Genomic DNA, 15,574 nt, shown 5'->3' on the forward strand with positions numbered 1-15,574 from the left:
CTTTCACTTTTCCCTTTCATGCACTGGAGAAGGAAATGGCAACCCACTCCAGTATTCTTGCCTGGAGAATCCTAGGGACGGCGGAGCCTGGTGGGCTGTCGTCTATGGGGTAGCACAGAGTCGGACACGACTGAAGCGACTTAGCAGCAGCAGCAGCAATGCTAGATATTTACATTAGTTCTCAATTCCTATTAATCAGCAAAGGCATTAACAGGGGGAAGAATGCAAACACCAGAATCCATTCGTTAATGAAACTGTTAGCAATGAAATTTGCAGCCAAGCTCTATAAAGTATTTGTCAATTTATATGTCAGTTTATTGCTCTAGATGAAATGTCAGAAAATAGAGAGCAATAGAGAGAGATGAAATAGGAGAAGTACTCCCACTGCAATAAGTACAGTTAATGATGATTAATGTTTATCCAACATTTACCATATATAAGGCACTGCCTTAAACACATCATATAGATTTTTATTAATAAATTTCACTCTTTTACAACTCAGTGAACAAAGCATTGCTTCCATTTGTCAGATAAGGAATCCAAAGCTTAAAATATTTATTTTACTTACCCCCAAATACTAGGATTAGGAAGAAGTCGGAGTCACTTCTTGTAACGGATTTCAGACACAGAACATCTTTAAATTGAACAAATATAATTTGGGCACCCACTCTGGGTAAAGCACTGGGAATTCAAATGTGAACAATTTATTTGAGATTCTTGCTTTCACAGACCCTCCGCTCCATGAGTTGGAAACATTAGGTAATATTAGGTAGAAGCTGATTGGGACTAAGTAACATCTCTCTTCATTCTCAAGCGAGTTCAGAACAAGAAATGCTTTATTCTGATCAATGACTTTATTTATCATCTTGATTCAATTGTTTTCTATGGAAACTGGATTAGGAAATGAATCAGTTAAAATGCTTTTGGGTACAAGTAACAGAAAACTCAACTCACACTGGCTTCAATAGGAATGGCAATTTATTAGCTTAAATGAATGAAATGTTTCATAGGTAATTATGACTTCAGGGGAGATTGTATTTGGGGCAGTTCAAATGATTCATATATTTATTCATTCATTTACTTGGAAAATGTTTGATGGGCACCTGCAATGTGCCAAATATTGCTTAAGACACTGGAAATACTGCAGTGAACAAAATAAAGGGAGGGATCCTTAATATATGAAGGGATGCAGACAATAAAAAACATGTTAGGTGGTGGTAAGTGCCATGAAGAAAAATATCAGAGGGAACGGGAGTGATGGGAACTGCTATTTTATGTAAGATGCTTAGGAAGACAATGAGAGACAGTGGCATGTGAGTGAAGCGAGAAGACATAAGGGGAAGGGGAAATAAAAGTACTCAGGTCACATAGGTACCCAGGTACCCTTGGCCCAAGATATAAGATGCTACTCATACAAGTATGTCTATGATGCATTTTCATACCTAGGCAGTTTCAAAACAACCATTTCACTTTAAAAGAATAATTAAACTTCAAGTCATAAAACTGACATTATAAAATAAATAAAACCTAACTGTGGCCATTGCAACTAGTTATCTTTAACGGAAAACAGAAGCTATGTTGCTTAATTGCTGGGAGGACATAAGCAAACCCTTCATCTCTGGGAGCCTCATTCACCTGTAAAATGGAGGTGAGAAAAGCTACTTACAGCGTTATTGAAAGGATTACACGAGACAAGGTAGGTCTGGCAATTAGCACAGTGCTCTGTAGACGGTAGTTACTATTATGATGAAGCTGGGACTGCAGATTCCATCTAAGACTCAATAACTTCACACAGTCTTCATCCATAAGCTAAAAGCAGGTAGAGCCATGTTTTGCTTTGCTATTTATTTTTTGTCTAAAACAATTGAGATTCTTGATTCATGCACTTAGGAAATACTTTTGAACCATTCCAGACAAAGATAATACAAACATCTAACTCTGAAATAAATTTGTTTGGGTGCTCTACTGTTTATGGTTGTGAAATAGTTCCATTCCAACTATTCACAGAAACAGAACACATTTTGTTTCTATACAAAGAAATACGTTTTCAGACCCTCTGCTCCCTGAGTTGGACACATGAGGTAGTATTAGGTAGAAGCTGACTGGGACTAAGTAACGCCCCTCTTCATTCTCAAGTGAGTTCAGAACAAGAAATACTTTATTCTGATCGAGTTTATTTGTCTATACATTTTAAATTTTAAATTCTATCTATACATTTTAAATTTATTTACCTATGTATTTAAATATTCTATACAAAGCAATACATTTTCAGAAACAGAAGCTTGGACTCCAAATCAGAGGTCCTGAATCACAACCTTTGGCGGGGAGACGGATCCCTAGTTTCTTCAAAATTTTAGGGATAACTCTGATGTACAGTCAGAACTGACAGTCATTGGTATATGACATGACATAGTTTTCAGTCAGTCAGTTCAGTTGTTCAGTGGTGCTCAACTCTTTGCAACTCCATGAATAGCAGCGCTCCAGGCCTCCCTGTCCATCACCAACTCCTGGAGTCCACCCAAACTCATGTCCATCGAGTCGGTGATGCTATCCAACCATCTCATCCTCTGTCATCCCCTTCTCCTCCTGCCCTCAATCTTTCCCAGCATCAGGGTCTTTTCAAAAGAGTCAGCTCTTCGCATCAGGTGGCCAAAGTATTGGAGTTTCAGCTTCAACATCAGTCCTTCCAATGAACACCCAGGACTGATCTCCTTTAGGATGGACTGGTTGGATCTCCTTGCAGTCCAAGGGACTCTCAAGAATCTTCTTCAACACCACAGTTCAAAAGCATCAATTCTTCGGTGCTCAGCTTTCTTTATAGTCCAACTCTCACATCCATACATGACTACTTGAAAAACCATAGCCTTGACTAGATGGACCTTTGTTGACAAAGTAATGTCTCTGCTTTTTAATATGCTATCTAGGTTGGTCATAACTTTCCTTCCAAGGAGTAAGTGTCTTTTAATTTAATGGCTGCAGTCACCATCTGCAGTGATTTTGGAACCCCCCAAAATAATCAGCCACTGTATCCACTGTTTCCCCATCTACTTGCCATGAAGTGATGGGACAGGATGCCACGGTCTTAGTTTTCTGAATGTTGAGCTTTAAGCCAACTTCTTCACTCCCCTCTTTGACTTTCATCAAGAGGCTCTTTAGTTCTTCTTCACTTTCTGCCATAAGGGTGGTGTCATCTGTGTATCTGGAGAAGGAACTGGCAACCCACTCCAGTATTCTTGCCTGGAGAATCCCAGGGATGGGGGAGCCTGCCTATGGGGTCACACAGATTCAGACATGACTGAAGCAACTTAGCAGCAGCAGCAGCAGCATCTGCATATCTGAGGTTATTGATATTTCTCCCGGCAATTTTGATTCCAGCTTGTGCTTCCTCCAGCCCAACGTTTCTCATGATATACTCTGCATATAAGTTAAATAAGCAGGGTGACAATATACAGCCTTGACATACTCCTTTTCCTATTTGGAACCAGTCTGTTGTTCCATGTCCAGTTCTAACTGTTGCTTCCTGACCTGCATACAGGTTTCTCAAGAGTCAGGGCAGGTGGTCTGGTATTCCCATCTCTTTCAGAATTTTCCACAGTTTATTGTGATCCACACAGTCAAAGGCTTTGGCACAGTCAATAAAGCAGAAATAGATGTTTTTCTGGAACTCCTTTGCTTTTTCGATGATCCATTGGATGTTGGCAATTTGATCTCTGGTTCCTCTGCCTTTTCTAAAACCAGCTTGAACATCTGAAAGTTCACGGTTCATGTATTGCTGAAGCCTGGCTTGGAGAATTTTGAGCATTACTTTACTAGCGTGTGAGATGAGTGCAATTGTGCAGTAGTTTGAGCATTCTTTGGCATTGCCCTTCTTTGGGATTGGAATGAAAACTGAACTTTTCCAGTCTTGTGGCCACTGCTGCTGCTGCTGCTAAGTCGCTTCAGTCATGTCCGACTCTGCACGACCCCATAGACGGTAGCCCACCAGGCTCCCCCATCCCTGAGAGTCTCCAGGCAAGAACACTGGAGTAGGGTGCCATTTCCTTCTCCAATGCATGAAAGTGAAAAGTGAAAGTGATGTCGCTCAGTCGTGTCCTACTTGTAGTGACCCCATGGACTGCAGTCTACCAGGCTCCTTTGTCCATGAGACTTTCCAGGCAAGAGTACTGGAGTGGGTTGACATTGCCTTCTGCACAACGGACATGAGTTTGGGTAAACTCTGGGAGTTGGTGATGGACAGGGAGGCCTGGCGTGCTGTGGTTCATGGGGTCACAAAGAGTTGGAAACAACTGAGCGACTGAACTGAAATGAAATGATACGCCAGCAGTCCGGTGTTTTCCTTATTAACTCTGCTTTCCTTTCTTATCCATTTCCTTCATGGTTACAGGTGCTCTAACTTATTTCTTCTAAACCTCCCTAGGAAAAAACTTTCTTACATCCCACTTATCTTCTTCAAAATTTCTTTTTGATCCATTATTCCAGCTATGTATTGTAAGGGTATTTCTTTTTTTCTCATGTAGACATTTCTTTCTAACATTTTGGACCAGGAGATCTTCCCTTAGGTGAGGGGAGCCTTGGCCATGAATACATGGGTCATCATATATTGATTGCTAAAAGAGGGTAAACTGATTCTATGTAACAGACAGATTTCCTTTAACCAATGTCCACTAGAGACAGTTTCTTATGCAAATACAGGTTCTATTTCTTATGCAAATATAGGTCTGTTCACCTCATAATGATTTCTAGAAACTTATTAACTCTATACTTGGAGATTGTCTTGTCATCAACTTTATACACTGTCCTGCTAATATTTTAATAACATCTTGATTATTTTTGCCTTTTTGTGAAAAAGAGAAATGACTGGAATCAACACAAGCAAAGATTTGAGGGGGAGGAGGATGTGCAGAGATTGCTGAAAAAGGGCTCCTGTGAGATTTGGGGCTCATGTGAGAAAAAGATGGGGCATGTGATGTGGTCAAAGTAGAAAAAGGTTTGGTCACTGGATGGATAATAAGACCATAGGAGCCGAAAAGAAAATAAGTATCCAGAGACATGAATTAAACAGAAGTCAGGTATTTTTTCCTTATTTGAAAGTAAAATAAGGAATTACGGTGAACTCTTTCCACAAATTCTTCTTTTTCTTTTTTCAAAACTACATCAAATGAGAGGAAATACTCTTTTTTTCATCTTTGATAATGCAACAGAGACAGGCGTTTTTCTCCCTCTATTATCTTTAATCTCCTCACCTTCCAAGTAAAGCATTTTGTTTGCAGCCAGGAATGGTAGACCCCTGATGCTAAAATAATTCTTAAACACAAAGATTGTGTTCTGTGCAAGATCTTATTCTTGCTCTATTACATGGAGACTTGTTTTCATATGTTCCCAAAGTGTGTTAAATTCATTAATTGCACTAAGCAGCAGGAGATGAACTTCATAGTCCTCCTAAAAATGACTGGAAATAGAACTGTCTGGAAGAAAAATGATCCCATGAGCTTCCCCTGGTGAATATTGCTCACTCTATCTCATCACCAACAGATTAGAATTGAGTATAGCAGAACATATCTCTGGTGGAAAAGCTTATCAGACAGAGAGACGTGATTAAAAAACCATTAAATGAGGGTTTCTACATCAGATTACATTAGGGAAAAACAAATAAATGGCTCACCTTTATATATAATGGCTCCCTAAGATGATCAACAAGAAGGCAAGCTTTCTCCTCCCACACAGGATTGAGATTCTTGTGTATTATTTTACTTCTAAAAACTTCTTTTCTTCCAATTTTAAACTTCACGTATGGATCACTTGTCCCTGTTAAAGAGATACAGATCAATCCATGTTAATCGTGCTTTTCTACAGTAGTAAGGCAATAGCTCATCTAAATATCACAAAGTAGTTAAAGGAATAAAATTTAAATAAAGCTTATCAAATGGGAAATAAAGATTAAGTGTCTTTTCCTAAATATCCCCTTAAATATTGAAGTGACAGTAAAGAATACTATTATTATTATTATTATCATATTTTCTGATCTTAATACTGTGACCCTGTCCTGGTATGTAAAAACTCCATTGCATGCTTCTTATGTAAATTTAATTTAAATCATAGAGATTAATCTGACGTTTCATCTGGTCAACTGTAAAAAAGATGGTCTATGATTTCAGCTGACTTAACTAGTTTTAGACTTATAAATGCTGCTAAAAATTTACACTAGACTAATGGGATTAGGAAATGGTGAGTCTTAAATTGGGCTTCAGTTTTATCCTTGATCCCATATTCTCTCTTGTTCATAAGTTTCAATTTTAGAGTATTAGGGAAGGATGGAAGTCTCAGAGGAAAGCATCAGGAGGAAGGAGACAAATGAGTATTAAATCATCTTGAAACTTCATATTATCCCTTAACACTTCCCAAGCTCCCTCTAAAGATAAAGGGAGAGGTGTCACATGAGCTGCCCATGGGTACACAGCAAGCAAGAGATGGAGTTGGGATTTCAAGCAAGGCTATCTGATTCTAACATCTGTGCTTTTTTTGTTGTTCATCTGCAAAAGGGAAGGGCCTATATATACTTTCATATATATTTATACCATTGCTCATTTTGACTGATGAATGAGACCGATCTTGCCTAATGAGTCTATGCCCTTATTAAGGATTTCTAGAAAAGGTAAATCAGGAACATCACCAAGGAAACCATTACAGTGACAATCTTCATCCTCAGGAAATAATTCTTTATACAAGATCTGACTCCCTTAGAATAAAATCTTGTTTCATTCTTTCTGTTTTGTCCAACCTGAAACTATAGTTGACAACTATCAGTTCAGTTCAGTTCAGTCGCTCAGTTGTGTCGGACTCTTTGCAATCCCATGAATTGCAGCATGCCAGGCCTCTCTGTCCATCACCAACTCCCGGAGTCTACCCAAACCCATGTCCATCGAGTCAGTGATGCCATCCAACCATCTCATCCTCTGTCGTCCCCTTCTCCTCCTGCCCCCAATCCTACCCAGCATTAGGGTCTTTTCCAATCTACATGATTTAAAGAAAAATATGAGTGGGGCTCAGAAAATTATAAAGCACTCTGTAAGTTTTAGATATTACAGATTTATGATGCTGATATACTCAAACCACCTTGGAGAAGGAAATTGCAACCCACTCCAGTATTCTTGCCTGAAAATCCCACGGAGAGTGGAGCCTGGTGGGTTAGTCCATGGGGTCACAAAGAGTCGGACATGACTTAAGCAACTAAATAACAACATACTTAAAACTGCCAACCTGTATTCCTCCTCAATACTCCACTCACCTCCATGACACATAAATATCTATGCTAAATATAAGGATTGCCTTATGGAATTTGGCTTTTCTTATATAATCATTTGGGGGCATCCCCCATACAAATATAAGGCTTGTTTTTGTATGCCTAGACCTGGGTTTAATAGAACAACGATCCCAGTTTCCCATTGTGAAACTCCCATTTTGACAGCTTGATTTTATTGCAACAAGACAGATTAAAAAAAAAAAAATGTTTTTAATGTAAATACAGGCCTAATAGTAATGTGTCACAATTCATCCTTTAAGGGAGTCAATGCGACCACAGTGTTTAATATGGCTGATCCATGTTGATGTATGGCGGAAATCCAACCCAATATTGTAATTATCCTTCAATTAAAACTAAATAAATTAAGGGAAAAAATGGTTATTTTTAACACAGCGATTCCTAGCACCCTGGGGACTGGAAAGTTACAGCATATAATTTGAGGGATATTAACACCCCTGCATCCATCTGAATTTTCTCAGTTATGCTCTAGATCAAGTTACTGCCTTTGACTTTGACAATCACCTATGCAACTACTACAAGTTACTAGAATATAGTAAGCTCTGTAAGATCACAGCCACTTGTATCACTGTTTTTTAAACCTCCAGCACTTGAGTACAAACTCAGACATGCGTGTTGTTGGTCCTCATCAATATTTGGTGAGCAGCTGAATGACTTGGCGTGGGTGGCAGACCCCTCCTCCTGCGGACTTTGGCCACCTCCATGTGGATACCTTACAGACATCCCCGTGTTAGCACTTTAATGGGCCTGGATCCTCTCCTTCTCAGGGTGCCCCTCCCTCAGGCTTTGTCATGGGGGTTAAGGGCTCCACTCTTTGACATTTCCTCCACCAAGACACTGAGAAATCATCCTCCATACACCACCAAGTCCAATTAATTCTCCTCCAAAATATATCACGAATCTGTCTTCTGTGTCTCCATTCTCAATAAGCTACCACAATTTCTTTGCTGTGCAGCTGTAATAACTTCCTAACTGGGCTGGGTCCTTCATTAATTCTCTGTACGTCAGCCAGACTGATCTTTTAAAAATGCAGATTAAATATTCTTCCTTCTTTGCTTAACACGTCTCAACACCTTTCAACCACACCTATAATAAAACCCCAAATCTCTAACCTGGCATATGGAACTCACCATCTTTCCACCTTCATTTTTGGCCTCCACTATGTTCCAGCTGTCCTGTTACTAGAAGTTCTTTTCTGCTTCCAGTCTTAGCATCTTCCAACCAGCTTCTCTGCTTAAAAACCCCTTCCTTTCCCTTCTCTTCCCCCCCCACTTTTTTTGCCTGACAGATACTTATTATCTTTCAGGTCTTAGTTTAAAAATATAATTTGCTACAGGCTGTTTTGCTCAACATCCCAATCAGAAATAGGTTTCTTTGTTATTTTCTCCTGGCATTTGCTCTCTTGAGTAATAGTACTAATCATTACGCTACTTACGGGTTAATGTGTACACCTATTCGATTAGTATAGGAATTTTTCCATTGGCTATAAGCCCCATGAGGGCAGGACTCTGTCCTATCCCATGACACAGTGTCTGGGGCGGAACAGACACTCAGGAAGGATTTGTTCAATGAATGAGTAAATGAATAACTATAGAGTTTACAGTGTACAGCGTACTGTTCAATACTTCCTCATGATGACCCTGTAAAGTTGGTAAAAGCATATGTTATCCACTTAGATTGCAGGGGAGAAACAATTTGGGATTCAGTGTGATTTGCACCAAACCACATAAGAAGCTAGCAAGTAACAGGAAGAAAGGCAAATTTAGACTTTAGATGGTAAGTCCAGTGTTCTTCCTACTCAAATGTTTAGGAAACCTGAACATCCATAATTTCCTTTTTTAACTCTAAAACACCATTATAGAATTAATATGCAATGATGTCGAATAATCTGATTCTATAAAAAATACTAACATTGACAAGTAGCTTATTGGTCTATAAAATGGGCGTCTAAAACTCTCATACTTATTTGTTTTAATCCCCCTAAGGTCTCTGGGAGTCTGTTGTCTCCATCCTAGACATAAGAAAACTAGGAAATGTTGCTCCAGGTCAGATTTGAAATCGGGAGCCCAGCCCAGTCAAAGCTTTTCCTGTAACTTGATCGCAAACCATTCACTGCCTTCAAGGTGCGACAATCTTGTATTCGTTTGGTCCAAAAAAGTACGAATAAGTCTTTTACAAGAAAACTGATTTCAAGGAGGTTGGCTTTGTGTTTCTTAACAATTATTGATATTAGTATCCCACACTATTTAATTTAGCTATTATGTAAACAACTGACATAGCTGATGATTCAGCACAGAAGACTATAGACTCGCAACTAAATCTTTTTCAGAAGTAATCTGTTTCTTAGTGCAAGCCGGAAACATTTTCCTCAACCACTGTCTATGCTGTCAAAAGAGTTAGGGACAACAGTTTCTAGAATCCTGCAGGTCTTGATGACAGAACTTAAATTACAAAAGAGAATCTAGATGACTCCAGTTAACATTTATCGAACACTTACTATGTCAAAGATAACATACTAACCTAACAAGTATAAGGTGAGTTCGGGTGTTATCTAGTTGATAGTTGTAGAAACCACAGCATGGAACAAGTCAGTAGATTCCCCAAAAGTCACACAGCTAGGATGCTGGGGCTTGAACTTCATTGTTACATTAGGCCACTTCCTAACATTTATCATGCTTGGTATAACATCCGTGATTCCACTTGAGGCAGTAAATATCCAACGGCCTTAAGAAATGGCAATTTAGATAGCAAGAGTCGGTCTAAGGGTAAATGTTTAGGGACAGATTTTTGAGTCTGTGATAGGCACAAAGATCTCAGGGATTGGCATAAGACAGACAGAAAGGCTGCTTCAAGGGATTCTGAAAAGATGCAGGTCAGGAAGCAACAGTTAGAACTGGACATGGAACAACAGACTGGTTCCAAATAGGAAAAGGAGTACGTCAGGGCTGTATATTGTCACCCTGCTTATTTAACTTATATGCAGAGTACATCATGAGAAACACTGGGCTGGAGGAAGCACAAGCTGGAATCAAGATTTCCGGGAGAAATATCAATAACCTCAGATATGCAGATGACACCACCCTTATGGCAGAAAGCAAAGAAGAACTAAAGAGCCTCTGGATGAAAGTGAAAGTGGAGAGTGAAAAAGTTGGCTTAAAGCTCAACATTCAGAAAACTAAGATCATGGCATCCGGTCCCATCACTTCATGGCAGATAGATGGGGAAACAGTGGAAACAGTGGCTGATTATTTTTTGGGGCTCCAAAATCACTGCAGATGGTGACTGCAGCCATGAAATTAAAAGACGCTTACTCCTTGGAAGGAAAGTTATGAACAACCTAGATAGCATATTAAAAAGCAGAGACATTTTTTGCCAACAAAGTTCCATCTAGTCAAGGCTATGGTTTTTCCAGTGGCCATGTATGGATGTGAGAGTTGGACTATAAAGAAAGCTGAGCACTGAAGAATTGATGCTTTTGAACTGTGGTGTTGGAGAAGATTCTTGAGAGTCCCTTGGACTACAAGGAGATCCAACCAGTCCATCCTAAAGGAGATCAGTCCTGAGTGTTCATTGGAAGGACTGATGTTGAAGCTGAAACTCCAATATTTTTGCCACCTGATGCGAAGAGCTAACTCATTGGAAAAGACCCTGATGCTGGGAAAGATTGAGGGCAGGAGGAGAAGGGGACGACAGAGGATGAGATGGCTGGATGGCATCACCTACTTGATGGACGTGGGTTTGGGTGGACTCAGGGAGTTAGTGATGGACAGGGAGGCCTGGTGTGCTGCGGTTCATGGGGTCGCAAAGAGTCAGACACGACTGAGCGACTGCACTGAACTGAAAAGATATTATGATGGTGAAATATTTTATAAATATGTGCCTTTGGCCACAGAGTAACTTGGATTGGAGACAGTAAATATATTAGCAAAGCTTAGAGGCATAAGTACAGGAAAACAGCTCTGAATGCAGAACAAATAGTGAGTCAGTTACCTGACTTTCCCTGCTGTGTTCTAACTCCACAGGATAAAATCTGTGACACTGCTCCTTTTCCAACCATCATTCAGAGGCTTCTAGGTGCTACTATTAGAATTCAATAATTTTTAATAGTCAAATTCCTTAAGAAATTTCTCATTGTTTAATTTGTCATTGTAACCGAGGGGACCTTCAGTAACTTAAGAGTCCTTAATTTCAAGGGCAAGACCTTCAGTCTGTGATTCCAACACAGAACTGGGGATATCATTCGTTAAATTTAGCTTCAGTAAAAGATTTGCACCTAATGCTCTAATCTTTTACGTTGGAAGGTAATCACTTTATTACCTGGTAATATTGACAAATGTTATTTGTTTTTTAAAAAAGAATTCTGTGGTCAAGCATATTTGGAAAATGCTGGTTTGAAACAAAATTAAAGAGATTAATTTTCTATAGCCTTTTTTAAAAAGAATTATTATTATCATTTTTGATTGGTACAGTTTGTAAGATCTAAGTTCTCTGACTAGGGATTGAACCTATGTCCTCGGCAGTTAATAGCAGAGGGGATAGAACAGGTGGCATTTACCAGGCTTCTTTGACCATAGAGTCTATTCTTCCTGAGTGTATCTTTCAGGACTAATTTGGGAAATGCTACTTTATTGTATTTCATATATGAGGAAGTTTCAGATGTTTTGAGGGTTCTTTTATTGTAATAAACTTCCCAGTGAACTGAAGTCATTTTATTATAATAAAGCTCCCAGTAAATCCAAGCCTTTAACTTGTGTTTAACCCTTAATAAATATATTAACACACATACACAAAAAGGGATTTAGTTTGTTGTTTCAAAAAACTCAGACATTAAATTCAAGTGCCAGTACTGATTTGTTGCAATATTGCACTCAACCACAAGATGGCACCAACAGTTGTCAAATTACTGGGAAGCCTGAGGTTCTGCTTTTCAAAGGCATCACTGCTGTACACTTGGGGGCTCTCAGGCATTTTCCAGCAACTTGTACTTTGTTGTTACAAGTTGGACTGTGATCCTCATTACAATATTTTTTATGGTGATAATACAATGGAAACAGGGTAAAGAAATACAGGAGAAGAATCTAGGAAGTGTTAACCCTAAAATAAAATTCAGATTTTATGATTATTAATACCATATTCAAGAATAACCTTTCACGCATTCATTTCATCACATAGCATTAACTTCAGATAATTTAATTTTAAAGTATTATTATTTTATATTATAACTTTAAATTCTATGCTTTAAAAAGTCTAGAGTATTGTAGACTTAGAGAATTTTAATTGCATATATCTGAACCATAGGATCAAATTGTTTGAAAAAGAGGAATTAGATGGTTTGTATAATGTTCCCTCATGTAGTAAATAAAAACACGCCCCTCAACTACGGTTTTTATTTTGTTTTTGAATCTGGACATCTATGTGGCATTTCACTAGTTTGTGTGATTATTTAGCCTTTACTGTAGTTTAAGTCCAACATAGAACTAAGCTTTACCTGAATAGGTCTCCTTTTGTGTAGCAGTAAACACAGCATACACAAGGGGGCAGGCTTCCTTTCCTTAAAACTGTGTGAAAGCTATTTAAAATGTAAACAGCCATCTAGGAATGAGTCTCTTGTTTTTCATTTGCAGAATAAATGAGCCTCCTGGTTAACAAGTTTAAATCAGTCTTATCCCAAACCTAGTGTGTAATGAAACAGAAACAGCTATTCCTGTTTTGGGGGCTATAGTTATTCAGTAATGCCTACTTCAAATAAAAAATAATGTGAAATCAAAACTCAGTCTTTATAAGAAAGGAGAAAGGGAAGGAGGAGGAAGACGAAGAAAAAGAAAGAAGACAATGGAAAAAAAAGAGAAGTGAATATAAATACTGAGTGTGAACAGTTAAAAAGAATTCAAATTTACGGTGGATCTTCCTGAAGGTATCCAATCTTTCAACAAATATATAAAGCTCTACTTCTGTTGACCAAATACAACAGAAAAAAATATCTTTACTATAACAACATCCTTCACACTTGATAGAGACCGGCAAAAATAGAGACGTTCAAAGTGTACTCAGAGCTATAGATTATATTTTTATATAAATTTATTTTTACTAATGATTTAAAAAATCTTCAAGAGAGGTACCTCATTTATACATTAAAATTATTCCTTAAGCTCATTCCTTCTTCATTTTTTTAGAGATTTGCAATGCTCTACCATGGAGACATTACATAGGCCTAAATAATTTTATTAAAATGCAAAAAGTTTATAATCACATGTGGCTTAATGTTATTAAAATAACATTTTTTGCATATTGAGGAATGACTATTTCAGTGATTTTTAAATTGCTAGTTAATGAAGTTCCCATGATACAGAATATAGGTGAATGAAATCTAATACAGTGACAAAATGCAATATAGGACTGAACTAAGTCAATGTATTTCTTTGATGGGGAGAAGGCACTTCCAGACACAGAATATAGAGAAAGTGTAGGTGACAGAATAGACTGTGATTTTTATGAGTAATTTTGGAGCTTATTTATCTTTTATAAATGCAGAGTTCTGAATATTTAAGAAAAAAATGACAAATGTTGGGTTGGGGGTAAATACAGCTCACTCAAATTCCCCTTCACACATGGCATAAATTATAGGTGGAACCTACAATTTCCTGATAACTTCTAGAAGTTTAGGTAGACTAAAGCAGGGGGGGGAAGTGGTTACTTACATTTTTTCACAGTGACTTAGACAAGTACTGCTTTAATTTTGAATATGAATTATTTGCAAATTAATCTATGGCATAAGAGCAACTGCAGTGAGAAGAGTGTTCTGGATGTCACAGCCATCCTTTCCAAGGGCCCTACTCCTCCCACCCCGGGAGCTCCCTCTGTGATCAGGGTTCAATGCACAGATTCTAGAGACACAAATACATTTCTCATCATTTAAGCATGTTGTTTATTCTAAGAGAAACAATTTACTCTGGAATTCTTGTAGAATATGTTATTATGTTTTTACAGCCATCCTAACCAAACAAGAACAAACACCATTTTTAAAAACTTAAGCATTTAGCTTTCCTATAAAAACTTTCCTTAAAAAATTTAAGCATTTCCTTTTCTAACTATAACCTAAATAGCTGTACTCTCCTCAATCCATTCGATTAAGTTTCATAAGACTAGGTGGGTATGAATCAGATTTTCCTACAACCTGGCCATTCCTGGGCACTGGGGTTTCTCACTTACCAAATGGAAGATAGTATCTCGTAAAGAAAAAAATGGGCTGAGGTAGGAGGGAACTAAATTTTGTGCCTGGGGTTTTTCATATAATATTTTATTGAGTTACAACTGTAGCCCTGTGAGGTAGGTTCAACCAGCACAGCAGATGCATCCAATAAATATTTGTTCAATCAATGAACACATTAATATTCTTAGCACTATACTTTATACTTAGTACTTTACTATATAGATGAGTAAACTGGTTCAGAGAGATTAGGCTGCCTGCCCCAGTCAAGATCTATTTGATTCTAGGCTCCAAGAGTACTATTCCATGCGCGCTTGTGTGCTCAGCTGTGTCCAAGTCTTTGTGACCCCATGGGCTGTAGCCCGCCAGGCTCCTCTGTCCACGGGATCCTCCAGGCAAGAGTACTGGAGTGGGTTGCCATTTCCTACTCCAGGGGATCTTCCCCACCCAGGGATCGAACCCCCATCTCCTGCGTGATCCTAACCAATCAACTGACCTATCTCATGTATCTCAAACTGTCACTTCTGAGCTCAGCCCACTTGTAAGGTGTCCCAGTCAGAAACTGGATTCCACAGTAGGAAGCTGTGGATCTCAGTGAACTTGGCAAGCATGGATTCTGAACCATTATCACATCAGAGTAGCAGTTAGACCAGTATGAGGGAATCTGACTGGGGAGATAATTTCTTTAGTGTCTTTTATCTCCATGAGACAGAAATCTCTTGAGGGCAGAGACTTCGTATGCATCCCAGAACCTACCACAGATCAGGTACTCAACTAATCAATAAATATTCATTGACTGTATGAATGCAAGCTTTAATACTACATACATGCATTGCTATTAACATATTTGCTAAGCTGGGCACTTATTCCAATGCCCGAACCTGGGGTTCTCTGCAAAAGAACTAAATTGTTCAATGGTGCTCCATAGAAAAAATCTAATTAAATAGTATAAAATCATTTAACATACTTTTGAAGGGGAGGAAGACACAGGATCACTCCATCCCTAACAGAGGTGGTTTGGTGAAGTATAGGGTAGTGGCTGAGAGCCC

At 38.5% G+C, this 15,574-nt stretch overlaps 1 protein-coding gene across 7 annotated transcripts in view; it reads right to left on the reverse strand.

Annotated features, from left to right (window-relative positions):
- Positions 1–15,574, reverse strand: part of MCTP1 (multiple C2 and transmembrane domain containing 1) — a 544,348-nt gene that overhangs the window by 247,033 nt on the left and 281,741 nt on the right. For all 7 annotated transcript variants that reach the window (XM_081498745.1, XM_081498744.1, XM_081498743.1 and 4 more), the window contains one exon: positions 5,663–5,805. In XM_081498745.1, coding sequence (XP_081354871.1) covers positions 5,663–5,805 — 143 coding nt within the window. The remainder of the gene's footprint in view (positions 1–5,662; positions 5,806–15,574) is intronic.

Source organism: Giraffa tippelskirchi, chromosome 6 (assembly GCF_054371585.1).
Source record: "Giraffa tippelskirchi isolate mGirTip1 chromosome 6, T2T-mGirTip1v1.2.pri, whole genome shotgun sequence".
Classification (NCBI taxonomy): domain Eukaryota; kingdom Metazoa; phylum Chordata; class Mammalia; order Artiodactyla; family Giraffidae; genus Giraffa; species Giraffa tippelskirchi.